Source organism: Panthera leo, chromosome A3 (genome assembly GCF_018350215.1).
Source record: "Panthera leo isolate Ple1 chromosome A3, P.leo_Ple1_pat1.1, whole genome shotgun sequence".
Lineage (NCBI taxonomy): Eukaryota > Metazoa > Chordata > Mammalia > Carnivora > Felidae > Panthera > Panthera leo.
In genome coordinates, this window is record NC_056681.1 from 119850186 (window position 1) to 119864943 (window position 14758).

The following is a 14758-nucleotide window of genomic DNA, read 5'->3' on the forward strand; positions in this document are numbered from 1 at the left end:
TCGAGGTGAGTGCCTCCTCAGTTTCCCCTTAGGAGGAAGAAACCTTGCAGTGGGACTGTCGGTGCCCATCTTAATGCCAGTCTGTCTCTGTCGTCTCTCTGTCCTAGGGCTCCCGGGGCCGGCTGCGGGGTGGCTTGGGCTGGGAGTCCAGCCTCCGCCAGCGGCCCATGCCGCGGCTCACCTTCCAGGCGGGGGACCCCTACTACATCAGCAAGCGCAAGCGGGACGAGTGGCTGGCACGCTGGAAAAGGGAGGTGAGGTGCCTTCTGGCCTGGGCCCCAGCCCGTCCCCCAGCATTGGAAAACCAGAAGTTAGCTTCAGCCGCCTTCCGGAGCTGTTGTCGGCCCCTGGCTGAGCCTCAGTTTCCCCTTCAGGTTAACCTCTTGCACTTACAGGGAACCGCTCAATTAGTAGGCAGTGACTGGTTTCTTTGTCCGTTCAACAAATGTTTCTTGATCGCTTACTGTGTACCAGGTAGTGTTCTAGGCTCTGTGCCTATATAATTCTTGGCCTCGTGGAGCTGACATTCTGATGGAGGAGATAGAACAATAAAGACAGAAAAGTAAAGAAGGGGCTGAAGTAGAGGATAACAGAGGCCTGCTTTAGGTGGGGGTGGTCACGGGAGGCTTCTTGGAGGAGGTGGCATTTAAGTTGAGACCTAAAGGAAGAGGAGAGCTGGCTCTTATCGGGTCGCTCCTTGGTCTTTCAGTCTCCACTGCCTCAAAGCCTCTTGCTGCTAAATCCCTCTACTAGCTAGCTTCCACCCCTCACCCCACGACCCCCGCAGAAGGTGTCTGGTGAGGAGCGGAGTGGGGTAGTGTTCTAAGAAGAGGAAACACACAAGCAAGGCACTTTGTTTGGCAAAGTGAGAGACCAGTATGCCCAGTGTGAAACAAGCAAGGGAGGAAGTGGGACTGGACGAGGCTGGGAGGTCGGCAGGGGTCCAACCACATGGAGCTTTGCAGCTCCTGGCCAGAAGCTGGTATAGTTCTGAGGACACTGAAGGTTTCTATGCAGAGGAATGATCTGATGTGGATTAAAGGGGCAGCAGTGGACACATCGGGATGTATTTTGGAGATAGAATCAGTAGGGCTTGCTGATGGAGGGGAGAGGCGGGGGAGGGGAGGACATGGGGGGACTCCGGGACAACTCCCAGGGGTCTCACCTGAATACTAGTGATGGTTGGGCCATGTCCTCATATGGGGATGGCTAGCGGAGGGGCAGGTTTGAGACCGGCAGGAATTCTGACTTCAGTCTGAGATGTGGAGGTGCCTGGAGCCTGGGGGGCAGGGAGGTCTGGGCTCCAGATGCAAAGGTGAGAGGGCGTTAAGAGCAGAAGCTAGTGTTTAAGTCCAGGGAAGCTGATGAGCTCACCCAGGGACAGGGAGAGAGAAGAGACAAAGTCCCAGGATCGCAGCCACAAAACCCCACTATTTATGGGCCGTGTAGAGAGCAGGACTGGCAGGCTGCAGGGACTGACGAGGGGCTTGGGGGGTAGCCGAGGGGAGAAGAGCCATGACTCAGGAAGGAGAAGGCTTTCCCGAGAGTGTTTGCCTAGCCCTGTGGAAGGTGAATTCACTGAGACATGCTCATTGCATCTGACGCCCTGGAGTTGGCCAGCAACTTTTCTAAGAGCAGCTTCCGTGGCGGGTGGAAGCCAGCCCGTGGAAGGCTGCAGCCGAGAGAGGAGCTAAGGAGACTGCAAGACCAGGGAGGCCCCGTCTATGAAGCCTGATTTGTGGGGCTGCTCTCCTTCCTGTCTGATTAGTAGAGAGAAGGCGGTTGACCTCTGGCACCAGGATTAGAGCAGAAATGCCTTGAATTGCCACCATCTGGGACATGGCCTACAAAGAAAGGCCTTATCCCGTTTTACATTGTGTGAGAGCTTGCTCTAGAAGAGGTTCAGAACAGGTAGGGGTTTGGCTACTTGATTGTTTCCAGTTCCTTCGGGATCCAGGAAGGCAGAAATTTCTCTCCGGGAAGAGCCTGGAAAAGGGGCAGCCTGTCTGAGGTCTGGGAGAGGAGAGAAGCACTTGACCCTGAGCACGCAGTGTGGTCTTTGGACTGGAAATTTCAGGAACTTGGGCTGTTTTTGCCATCTGGTCAGGTGCCCACCAATCAGTTCCCAGGGGCCAGCAGAGGGGGGCTTTGCTTTTTTCTGCTCTCCCTTAGCCCTCGGGCCAGAAGCTTAGACACGATGACTTTTAGGCCTGGTAAATTTATAAACTCTGTGGTCCTCAAACTGTGCTCCCTTGAAGAAGCAGTATGGGGGCCTGCCCTCAGTTGCAATAGAAAAGCGGATCTTTTCTCAACTTGCAGGAAACATTAAGATAATAGGTGTATTTTCTCCTAATTTTAAGTGTTCCACTAAAATTTCAAGACTTTATCATGGATGTCTTGTAGCATACGCAGAAGCAGAGAGAGTGATGTGCCGAACCCCCATGTACCTATCACCCAGCTTCAACCATCATCAAAAGCTTTTCTAGTAAATCTTAAACCTTTGGCCTCTGCTTCCCCACCCCCAGCCAACAAAGGCAACCAATGAGCATTTACAGAAACACGTACAAAGTTGAATTAATTTAAAATGTTTGAGGTATGTGCCCCAGAAGTATATCCGTTGGGCTCCTGGCTGGCTCAGTTAATAGCATACCTGACTCCTGATCTTGGGGTCTTGAGTTCAAGCTCTACATGGGGCATAGAACTTAGTAAAAAAAAAAAAAAAAAAAGAAGTTAAAAAAATGTATTTCTTCTGCCAGTAGAACTGTTCCTCATTCATATTCTATAACTAAAGATGTCATAAAGCCTTCCGTGATTTCCAGTACAGGTGTTAGAACTGCTGATCTCCTCATTCTCAAACTAGGGGGCTGAGGCCGCACTTAAGCGCTGGCTACAAGCTCAGGCCCCCTTCGGGCTTCCTACTGCCCGCTGAGGCCTGGCCACAGCACCACCCCTGCCCCCCTTGGGCTCGGCCAGGGAGCTAGGAGAGAGCTAGCTGCGGGCAATAAGAATGTTGGGGAAACACAGGTAGCTCTCAAGAGTGCCAGGTTCCCCTCAGACTAAAGGGTAGTAACTGTCACCAGCAGGCCTGTCTTCCGAGTGGCTTCCCAGGGGTAAAGAAACCCTTCCACCTCTTGCGGCCTCATCCTCGTTCTCTGGCGTCCGAGCCTTTCTTCCGACACTGCCTCACTAGGCCTTCCTGACCTTGGCCCTGGGATCCTTCCCCGTTTCCTCCAATGGCATCTGCTTGACATTCTCCTCTGTCCCTTAACTATGGCATCCCCAGATCTCTGCCCGCCCCCGCCTCCTGCCAGTTTTGATCCACTTACCCCTTATGTGCTCTCCTAGATCCTACTAGGTGCCCTCCTAAAACCACAGTTCCAGCTGTTTCCCAGGCAGTGTCACTTGAAGGCCCAGCCGGCTCTTCCTAACCTCAGAAGGTGACACCTGCTCTTTAAAACTTCCCGCAGGGCACCATTTTTGAGCTACGAGAACCCTCCATGTCTCAGCACTGTGTGAGATATTGAGGGTACCAGAAGCCTAGAAGATTCCTAGTTACCCCAAGATAGGACAAGGGTTTAGGGCACCTCGGGAAGAGCATCACCCAAAGGGCTTAGGGCGGTTCTGCCTGGATCATCCATGCATCAGCAAGAGGTGGCTTTTGGCTTCTAAAGAATGGACTAGAATTTAGGGAAGGGGAAAAAGGGCATTGCAGAAGGAGGGATACGGCATATGCAGAGGTTCTGAGGCACCAGGCAACATGGCCTTTTCAGGATCAGGAATGGAAGTTGGTGAAGAAACACAGGATGTAGGGCTTGAGGACCGTGTGTCTTGTTTTGGGGCTCCCACCAGACCCCAGTCTGCACCTGCTCCTTCGCTGGTCCACATGCCCCAACCTGTGGGGCCTGCTTCCTTCAAAATCCTCCTCTGTCAATCCCGTTACTGACTGAGGTTTACTCTTTCCTTTTCCATCTGAGATTACCTACCTCCCCAGGCTTTCCTCTACCTCCAATTTTTTTTTTTTTTTTTAAAGAAGGCTTAGAATATCACAAAATGAAAGAAATTTAAAATAAGCGGGTGAGAAAAATGAGACATGTGCTCCTTCCCTGAGACTGAGGTGGGAATTCTGGCTGAAGGTGGGAAGCTGTCATTTTCTGTCTGTCCTATCACATAGTCACTTCCTTACTAATCCTTTCAAGGGTTAAGCTCCCCTTGAATCCTGACTGGGCCCTGCTATACAACCTACAATGGCTCCCCATTGTCTCCCTCATCTGTGCTAGAAATGCCCTGGCTGTTTCTCAAGGCATCATCTCTCACTGGGACCTCACAATCACCCCACCCCGTTTCACTGCCACTCTCTAAGAGGAAGGCCCTCTAAGAAGGACCAGTCCCCCTTTAGATTTGCTGTGCCCCTTCTTTCTTCCCTTTGTCCCCGCTGTGCTTTCCTTTATATGCTCTGCAGGACTGAGTCCACAAGGCTCTCTAGGATTTCTCTAGTTCACACTGACCTCCTCCCTTCTCTGCACCCCATTGCCCTTACTGCTAATGTTTTTGGATGAAGCACTCAGTTATATTTTGTAGGGTACTTTTCACTATTTCTCGTGTGTTAATCCTGTCTTCCCCCATCATGCCCAGCCTGATATTGGATAAGAATAGGCTCAATATATACCTGCTGGTTGGCCAAGCAGTTGAGACATTGGTGAATGTGGGACACCTCAGGGAGCTCAGGCCCTTGGATTTCTGCCTTGAGGCCCCAAGCCCTTGGTTTCCATATGGTTTCTCGGAGGTGCTGACAGGTGTACCTGGAGAACAGCATGGGGCAGGAGGACCCGTGTGATTAGACTCCCACGGGTAAGGTGGTGCCCTGATTCTTCTGCACTCCATGCTCCCGCTATTTCTGCCGGGCCTCCGCTGTGCTGGAGCCGATGAGAACCTTCCCTGCCCTGGCGGAGCTGGCCCAGGCCCTGGCAGCAGGGAGGGCAGAGGTGAGGCATTCCTCCTCCCAGAGGAGGGCAAGTCCTAGCTCCTCTTTCTAATGATTAACAGAACACAGTGACCCAGGGGAGTATGGTGGGTTTAGGAAGGTCTTCGCACATGTGTCACTTCATCGGATGTCACCACTGTGAGGCAGAAGAGGTGCAGAGGGCTGCTCAAGCAGCGGGGACGGTCGTCTGGCCAGAGGGGCCGAGGACTCCCACGGTTCCAGTTTGTGTGGTTTCAGGACTCCCTTGTAGCTGCGTGATGAAGAGTAATCTCTTCACCCCGGCCTGATTCTAAATTATGTCAAGGCAAGGACACCATGTCCTGCTGATCTAGGATCTGGTCTCTTTCCTGGCTCCCATCCTGAAGGGAGGGACTCATGCACCTTTACACTTACTAGATGCTTAATACATATTCAATAGTGATGATAACAAATAATCTGTGGTTCACATAGAGACCTCCCCTCTCCTGCCTATATCAGGCAGTTCCCCATCCCCTCCCCCTGGGCCCCCCAACAGGTGGCAAAGCTTTTATGTTCCTGAAGGGAAGGGTGCCTTTGGAGGGGACTTCGAATGCCACCTGGCCACTTACGGGATGTGGGACCTTAGGCATCACTTTTAACCTCACCAGGCTGAGAGCCCTTGGTTGTAGCTGGCCTTGGATGTGCCCCGAGCTCCCGGGTGTATCTCGTATGCACGAGAGCGGCTCTTGCCCGGCTTGCTTTCCGCCTCTCCCCAACCCGAGCTGGGTAGATGCAGGCACTCTGGGCACCTCTGTCCCCAGGGGTGGCACTCAGGGGAGACTGGGGAAAGGTTTGCTGAATGAGTCAATAATTGTAATCTCAGAACTGATGTGGGTTAATAAAATAATCCTTAACATTTAAAGCTCCTAGGGCAGGGGTAGCGTATAACAGGAGCTTGATACTTTTCTAAATGATTTTAAATGACATAAGTATTACACAAATGCATTCTTGTGAAAAACTCATCCCTCCCCCGTGATTCTAATTCCTCCAGCAGAGGTGCTTGGTGTTGTGAGTTTGGTGTATATACGACATGATTTTTTCTATCCATCTCTGTGTGTATAAATATATAATTTTACTTCACAGTTGCTTTTGTTTCTCTTCCTTTTTTACATAAATGGAACCACATTGTAGTTTTGTTTTACAGCTTGGTTTTTCACTTACAATAAGTCTCAACAATCTCGCCACGTAATCACTGTTCTATCCCAGCATATGGATTGCCACGATTTTACTCAACCGTTCTCTGAGTCGCGGGCATTTGTGTTGTTTATAGTAGTTTACTACATACGCGTTGCAGCAGCGAACATCCTTGGTCATGCCTCTTTGTGCATCTGTGTTCCTCTAAGACACCTAGAAAGAGGAATGCTAGGTCAAAGGGAATGTGTGTTTTGCATTTTATCGAACCTGCCAAGTTGCCTTCCAAAAAGGGCAGTGCCATTTGTGTGCCCATAAACAGGGTATGAGAAGACTTCCACCTTTGCCAACATCAATATTTTGCTAATCTAATGGGTGGGGAAAAAAAACGGTATCTTGTTATGATTTTAATTGGCATTTCCCAGATAATAAGTGAGGCTGGACTTCTTTTCATATGGTTATTGGCCATTTGTGCTGCTGCTTCTGTTGAGCTGAGCAAATGTTGCTTCCTCTTGCTTTATAACCCTGCAGTCTCAACAGACTGTGCTTCCTGTCCGTCCTGGGAAGAAACAGCCTGTGAATGTCGAGAGGGTCATCTCCTGCTGTGCTATATTCCATTTAATAAGCAATCACTAAGCGCCTACTAAGTAGGGGGCCATTGTGCTTGGGGCTTTAGGAATAAGGAGATGAATTAGGTGTGATTCCCCTGGGCTCTAGCACTGGAGACTTGAGAAATGGCTACGCTAGTAGACCATTAAGGACTAAAATCAAATTATTAGCAAACTACGTGGATAGCAGTTTTAGGGTATTCTGACCGGCAGGCATCCCTCTCTTATCCACCATACGTAAATTCATGACAACCTGAACTTTTGCAGGATGGCCTCAAAAATAACATCTCCTTCAAGGAGGTGATGCCATTTGGGGCAAGCATGACAAGTATGTACTTTACCAAAAGGCTGAACAGGTTTTTAAAGGTATTCCTGTGACAGCCTATAATCAGAGTGACTTCCAGGGCTGGCTGTGAAATTGTCATCATAGAGGCTCCCACTGTCTCCTGAGGGGATGGGCTGTTTGCACACTGGAGTGTTCACTTTATCAGGGGGCACAGAGAATAGCTCTTAGAACAACCCTCACTTTTTAGTGATGAGGAAACAAATGGCGGCGGGTGGGGGGGTGGGCGTGGTGGTGGTGGTTGTGGGCGGGGTCTAGCGGCTGGCCGAGGCCGCGGAACTAGGCAAGAGGGGTTGGACTGTACTGAGCACCTACTTTGTACCAGGCACTGTGCCAGGAGCATTCACTTTCACCATAGAACTAAGATACGGTATGTTCCAGTGGCCCAGCTTAGGTCACGAATCCAAACCTAAGTTTATGCACTTACGGGAACCACAGGTCAAACTTAACATACACCAATCACAATCGTCCAGCTCAGCTTTCGTTGGCTCACCTTACCCTAGAAAATAGGACCTGCTAGCCTTATAAGGAAATTCCGCACTTCCTAGCCAATCATGCCTTGTTTCCGTGTTACCTCTTCTAAGAGTCTATCAAAGTCGCTTCCTGCCGGAATCCCTCGGGAAGAGTAGTCCATTGCTTGTTAGGCACTGTACTCTCCGATCCTTGGATTCTTCTCCCTGGAATAAAGGACATCAAACGCATTACTGAATTGTATTGTTTTTGTCATTTGACAGATATATTATCTGCAGTTACTATAAGAACTATCTTTATCCCTATCTTACTCCTAGGAAACTAAGATTCCCCTAGATAAGGAGGTGAGAACCACACGGATATGCTTGTAGAGTGTTCCCAGGGGCAAAACCCATCCCATGCTGCTTCTGTTTTGCGCCCAAATGACTCACCTAGAACAGAATCTTCCTGGTTTGCTGATGGCTTCTCCTTAAAGTATGGGGTTAAAAGAGAGGGATAGTGGGGGCGCCTTAGTGGCTCAGTTGGTTAAAAGTCTGACTTCTGCTCAGGCCATGATCTCAAAGTTTGTGAGTTCCAGCCCTGCGTTGGGCTCTGTGCTGGCAGGGCGGAGCCTGCTTGGGATACTCTCTCTCTCCCTCTCTCTCTGCCCCTCCCCCACTTGTTCTGTCTCTCTCTCCCTCTCTCAAAACAATAAGCTTTAAAAAAAAGAAAAAAGGAAAAGAATCATACCACATTTTAAAAAAAGAGATAGGATAGAGCTGGCCCAGCCCTACCCCCCACCCCCTGCCCCAGCTGCCGCCTCCACTCCCCACCTCCTGGGCTGCCTGAGCCAGGTTTGGGTCCTTTAGGCCCTCAGGACTGCCCCCGCCCCGCCCCCCCTCCACTCACTTGGTCCTGAGCCCCTCCTTGAATCGCTGTTTTCTCATGAAGGTACCTTTGACATTGTGAGATTGGATTAAAACAGTGTTGGAACGAGATTCACGAGGCTTGGGATTCAGGAGGCTTGGTTTCCGGGCTCAGCCTCTGCCCCTGATCTATTTGAGAAGATCTTTCTCCTCTCTGCACTTCAGTTTCCTCATTTGTAACATGACAGAAATAGACTCAGCTGACCCCAGAGATTCTAAAATTTTACAATTTGTGGGGACGAGGGCTCGAGTCATGACCTGTAGCACCTTTGTCTCCTGTACTACCTTGTACATGAATTCGAAATTAAATATCTGAGCGCATTCTCAGACCTTACGTACATGCCTCTTCTAGAAACACATATATAAAGTATCCCGACAAGGATTCTTAATAAAGACTTTTGTAATATTTATGTGTTTGGTGCTGGAACCTAGTTTTCCTTTCCTCTTCACTACTCTTGACTTGGTGCTCATCTTCAGACACTAGGCCCAGGCTAGGGAGAGGCTTGAGTTCATACAAAAAAGGCCATGTTGCAAAGTACACCCTCCACCCCCGACAGGTGACACATCTTCCTAGGGCATTTCCTTAGCTTGGGAATTCACATTCCAGCTTCTGGCTTTGGTGGCCCTCTACCTAGATCTGCCCAGTATTGCTAGTTTTCTTTTTATTAATCACTGATTCATTCATTCATTCATTCATTCATTCAAAGAACCGTCGAACCTTATCTGAGCTTTAAGATGACACCACATGTGTCTGCGGATCTACTGCATTCCGACATTTTCTAGACACTACGGAAACAAATTGGAAGGAAAGTCAGAATCCCGGCCTGGGATGCCTCCTTCCCCTGGGAGACGTAGGCAGGTAGGTGAGTACCTTGTGCAACCCGGTACGGCCATTTTAGGACTAGGAGCAAACAGGCCATGGGAGCACTAACTAGCCTGAGGACCTCGGGGAAGGCTTGCCAAAGAAGGGACAGCACGCAGCCCTCCCCCTGGAACCAGCCGTCTGCCTGACAGGGATGGCGGGGGAAGGGCGTTGAGTGGGATCTTAAGGTAGGTGCCGAGAAATCCTCCGGGAGTTTGGGGTCTGGAGCACCTCCAGATGGCTTGCATATTTAGTCCCAACTTTGAGAAGCGTTCTTATAGCACCTTCTATGGGGCAGACAAAGGAGAAGATATAACAGTGATGTTCTCTCTGCTTTGCTTTAAAGACCAGACCATTTGTCCTGGAGACCCCAGGGATGTTGAAGCACGGGGTGGCCGGCTGGACTGTGTGACCCTATTAAGGAGCCAATAACTCTAGATGAAAGAGTTAATGGACTTGAATTCAGTTCTTACCAAACACACACAGCACTGTGCTGGTGCTAGAGGAGACGCATGGGCACAGTTCCCGTCCCAGGGACATGTGGCTAGTGGAGAAGGCTGGAGCGTTCACTGTGAACCTCGGTGTCGGGTAGAGCGTGGGGCTTGTTCTGTGCTCCCGGTACCAAGAGTCTGGTGAGCACAGTGGAGGGCAAGGGCACTTTTCCAGGGAATTTCCAGGAAGCTTCCTGGTGGAGGCCTCCTTTGGGAATTCTAGTAGGGATAAATGAGGAAAGAACCACCGAGGGGGCAAAGAGAAGGAGCCGTGAAGCTTCTGGGTTGTTCAGGGAACAGCGAGAGATCTGGTAACTAGGGTGTGAGAGTCGGGGAGGAAGCGTTAGGAGAGAGAAGACTACAAAGGAAGATGGTCAGATCCGCAAAGGCCTTCCTGTCACGGTCAGGAACTGCTTCATTGTGCAGCAGAGAGCAGGAGTGTGAGAGAGGTGGCCGTGGCTTTTAGGAAGGTAACCCTGGCAGCATGGCAAGGGAGTCCAGAGCAGAGAAGTCGAGAAGCAGGACAAGTTAGGAGGGCATTCGGCTGGGCTTTGACTGAGGGTCCAGGTAACAAGAGGCGGACACGAGAGACTTGATAGAATTGTCTCCAGTCGGAGGACAGGGAGAAACTGGCCTCGTATTTAGGGGCTGGGGGTGGTGGTCATTATCTGAGCTAGAGAATCTTGGAGGAAGAGCGGGTTTGGGACTGGAAGGTGGTCTGGGCTTTTGATTTTCTTAAGGATGTATTGTGATGAGCAGGAGCTTTTAATTTTAATCAAGTCTGATTTATCCTTTTCTTCCCCCCATTTTATTGGTTAGCATGTGTGTGTATCTCTAAGAATTCTCTGCCCACCCCAAGGTCATGAAAATATGTTCCCTTAGGAGAGGGTGAGTTCGGTGTTGGACAAGCTGGTTTTGAGAAGCCGGCAGGGTGGCTGTGCGCTGGGAGAGGTGTAGCAGGCAGCTCTGAAGGTGGGTCCGGAACCAGACTCTGGAATCACTGCTGTGGAGGGCACGTGCTGCAGAGCTGGGAGGGAAGAGCCGGAAGCAGGGAGAGCAGCCTGTTGGAGACCAGGATAAGGAGGGGCAGGGACTTGGAGCTTCTGGGAACAGCTGGTGCCCAGGACTACTACGAGGGCTTCGGAATCCGAAGGAGTTCTGGAGCCCATTAAAGAACCAAGAAAGCCCCCTCTTTCACCAGGCTGTGGAGCCCTTTCTAATCTCTGTGAAGCATCTGGCCATCCTGGTCCTCCACCTCTCAGTTTATACTCTTCCATGACAAACATGTCGTGTGTGTGTGTGTGTGTGTGTGTGTGTGTGTGCGCGCGTGTGTGATTTTACCAGTTTTCAGATCTGCCATTTTTTAATTACAACTCCTTATAGATGCCTTATGACTCTTCCCCTATTCCTCCTTAGTCTGTAAATGGTGAGCAGTATACATATTTAATTTTTCATTTCCAACTCAGAGGAATTAAACACCAATAGGGATGAAAGAGCTTAGTCTCCTGTATATTTGAATCTAGATGCTGTTTCAAGGGCAACTCTATGGGGCAAACAAAAACCAAAAACTGAGTTGGGCTTGCTTTATACATAACAAAGATGCCGTGGGCATTCAGCGTGTCTTAGAGGGCGGGTTGCTGTGATACTACGTCAGAATCATGTGGGCTGTGCATTCAAAAAAGGCATGTTCCCAGGCCCCATTCAGAACCCAAGGAGGCACAATCTCTAGGGCGGTTCCTGAGAAAGCTGGTTTTCTAGCCAGGTCCCCAGATGATTCTGTGGCTTATGAAAGCTTGAGAACCACCAAGCTTTGGATGATTCCAAGTAAAGCAAATCTGGCACAGAAGAGATCCCCCAAAAGGTGCATTTGTCATTTCACCTACCGCCCTATCAACCGCATGGGGTGGGGGGCGCTCTGTGCACATTAGGATCACCTGGGAGTCTTGTTTTGTTTTAACCACCACCGCCTGGGCCCCTCCTCTGGATTCATTACATTTGGAATTTAGCGATGGGCCCTGGCCCACATTGCTGCTAACGCTCTCCCAGGTGATTCTAATGTACAGCTGTTGCATGAGACTCTCTGATCTTGGAATACTGAACTAGGAAAGAAGTTCGGGCTCTAAGGCAGGCAGAGCTAGGGAACCGTTTCCAAACATGGGTGGGGCGGGGGGAGAAGACCGGAAAGGACTTGGTACAGGAATTCAAATTTTCCCTTTGGGATGGAGATGGTAGGCGTTCCTGCTGTTTCCAGCTGTAGTTTACTGCAATGCCTGTCTGCCGGGCTCCTCCTGGGTCTTCTCTTTGGACTCTGAAACTTGAGAGGGTCTGCATGCCTGAATCTGAATGGTGGTCCCTGAGCCCCTCCCTTTGACCCCCAGAGCCTGGAGAAGGGGTGGGGGAGGGGAGGGGAGAGCAGCGCAGCCCTGGCTGTTAGGGTTTACCAGGTTCCTTTTGACCCATCTGTCCCAGGTATAAAATTAACACTTCTCTCTAGGGTCGGGTTTCTAAAGCAAAGTGAACATCGACAAGTCCTCAAGCAAACCTGTCATAGGGTTCTTTCCACCTCTCAAAATGTTGCACCCTCATGACTTCCTTTTTTTTTTTTTTTTTTTTAAGTTTATTTTGAGAGAGAGGGTGTGCGCGAGAGCATGAGCAGGGAAGAGGCAGTGAGAGAAAGAGAAAATCCCAGGCAGGCTGTACAGTGTCAGCACAGTGCCAGATGTGGGGCTTGAACTCATGAACCATGAGATCATGACCTGAGCCGAAACCAAGAGCGGACACTTAACCGACTGAGCCACCCAGGCGCCCCCCTCCTGACTTCCTTCGATCTTACCTGTACTAGTCAGCAGATATTTGTGGTCCTGTCAGACTGATTAGGAAATCAGGGTCCAAAGAGCCTAGGCACTTATTAAAGGTCTTGGCATCAGCTATGATCCCCTGCTCAGTCTGAGACCTCACATCCCGCTCTTTGATGTTGCCGTGGTAAGGTATGGGGACCAGCAGCACTGCCACCTGCACCCCTGCTCCCTGCCCGGACCCGCACTCCACTCACTCACAGGTGGATCCCTGCACACCCAACAGCTCCGGGCTAGGGGCCGGGGAACTGATTCGCAGCGGGGAGCTGGCTTTGTGGGGGAAGCCTTCCCCTTATGGAGCAGACCTGGAGCGGTAGGGAAGGAGAAGGCAGATGGGTGCAGTGAGGAAGGAGGTAGCAGCTGAAGCTCCAGAAGCCTCAGGGCTGCTCTGGCGAGTTGGGGCTCCCAGGCACACAGCATTAGGGGGGGCGTAGCAGTGACTGCAGAGATTGAGGGGGCTGGGGAGGAGGGGAGGCTGCCTGGGAATGTGGCAGGAAGAGATGAGGTGAGGGGTCGGCCAGGAGGTGCCTCCCAGGCTCAGAAGAATGCATCTGAGTGCATGGATGGCACGCAGGGGGGGGTGGGGGGGGAGCTGGGACCCCTTCTCCCTCATAGATAGGCAGGCGCCATGCCTGTGCCTCACACCCCTGCCCCTCTATCTGCCGGGGAGTCGATACAACTGCAGACACCCCTAAAGATCTGGCCGCTCCTGTCTGAGAAAGCTGGGAGGCTGTGCCCACTCCTGGCATACCCTCTGTCATCCTCCCGTTGCTGCCTTTACTGATTTCCGTCTCCTCTGACTTCCCTCAGCACATGGAGACAGCATCCCTACCACATAATTTACCAGCTAATTGCATGCTGTCTTGCATGAGGGCTGTGGTTCCATGTGCGGTGGGTCTTGGGCACACAATTAGGCTGAGTAACAGAAGGGCGGAGGCCCGTCTCCCCCACCTCCGCAGTGTCCTCCCCCGGCCCAGCTACTGCAGGTGCTCAGAACTCCCGTGCTCCCGGATTCCGGTGTCTGGGTGTGTTCCAGGCGGGCTCCGAGGTCGGCTCCGGAGTACAGCCCGGCCTCCCTGTGGGTTCTTGGACCGGCGAGGGGGATGGGGCGCCCCTGCCCTCCGGCATTTGCCTGAATACTGCTGCACCTCTCCTGGGCCCAAGTTTGGGAGGATGGCACAGAGCCCAACCAGGCCAGCGCACTGCAGGTTGCCATGGCGACCCTTTTGGTCTCCTTCCGAAGGAGGATAGTTTCTTTCAGCACAGATCATCTGCCTGGGCCGCCACCCTTCTGTACACTCTGGGAACCAGACGGCCCAACCCCACTACCTCTGCCTTGTGCCACAGGGGATAGCTTGTCGAGAGAGGCTCGGTCCTAAATCACAATCCAGTATCGGACAATTGCATGTTCTGGCTTGAAGGGGAGGAGAGAAAGGCCCAGGACACACGGCCTCCCTGAGGCCTCTCCTCCGACGCTTGCACTGAGGGAGCTTCCCTCCGAATCTCCTTCCACCTACCCCTCCTGCTCCAGACCGCTTCCTCTCCCGGTACTGGCTCTGACCCTTTGGGTGGGCTCAGTTCCTGCAGGTTTCGGTTTCCTCGTTTGTAACAAGGACAGCCAGGGCCTTTAGTGGTTTCCACACCTGGCGAGAATCAGAATTACCTAGGGAGGTTTTAGCAGATTCCTGGGCCCTGCCCCAACCTGCTGATCTCCACAAGAGGGCCCAAGAATCTGTATTTTTAAAAACCTTGGGTGATCCTAATACAATTAAACCCAACCGATTTGGGGATTCTCCTAGCAAGATGATCTGTGGGGCTCTTGTGGGAAGAAAAGGAAGGCCTGCCCTGTGCTGAGGACTGACTGGCCTTTCTGGGTTCCCAGGAGCTTCTGAAGAGCCCCTTGCAGGTTACTCTTGTCAGGAAGCGGGTGTTTCCTGGTCATGCTGGCTAAGCCAAGACCAGGCCCCCACCTTTCCCCCACAGGAGAAGCCTGGGGAGAGAGAATGACAGGAAAGGGGGGGGTGTTGCCATAACAACCAGCTCTAGGCAGAGGCCTCCCTTCCAGGGGCTGGTACTTCACCCCAGTAATGGTG

The 14758-nt window shown here is 51.5% G+C and overlaps 1 protein-coding gene and 1 long non-coding RNA gene across 3 annotated transcripts in view; one reads left to right on the plus strand and one right to left on the minus strand.

Annotated features, from left to right (window-relative positions):
- Positions 1–14758, plus strand: part of DNMT3A (DNA methyltransferase 3 alpha) — a 98509-nt gene that overhangs the window by 61539 nt on the left and 22212 nt on the right. Inside the window, exon 6 of the mRNA XM_042933514.1 lies at positions 108–254. Within this exon, the coding sequence (XP_042789448.1) occupies positions 108–254 (147 nt within the window). The remainder of the gene's footprint in view (positions 1–107; positions 255–14758) is intronic.
- Positions 6101–13638, minus strand: LOC122216548. 2 transcript variants are annotated; one of them, XR_006200956.1, is made up of 3 exons: positions 13510–13638; positions 7656–7758; positions 6101–6346 (listed from the first exon to the last, which is right to left on the minus strand). It is a non-coding gene; the product is annotated as an uncharacterized LOC122216548 (long non-coding RNA). The 2 variants fall into 2 exon arrangements; XR_006200955.1 differs by lacking the exon at positions 13510–13638 and adding an exon at positions 8441–8918.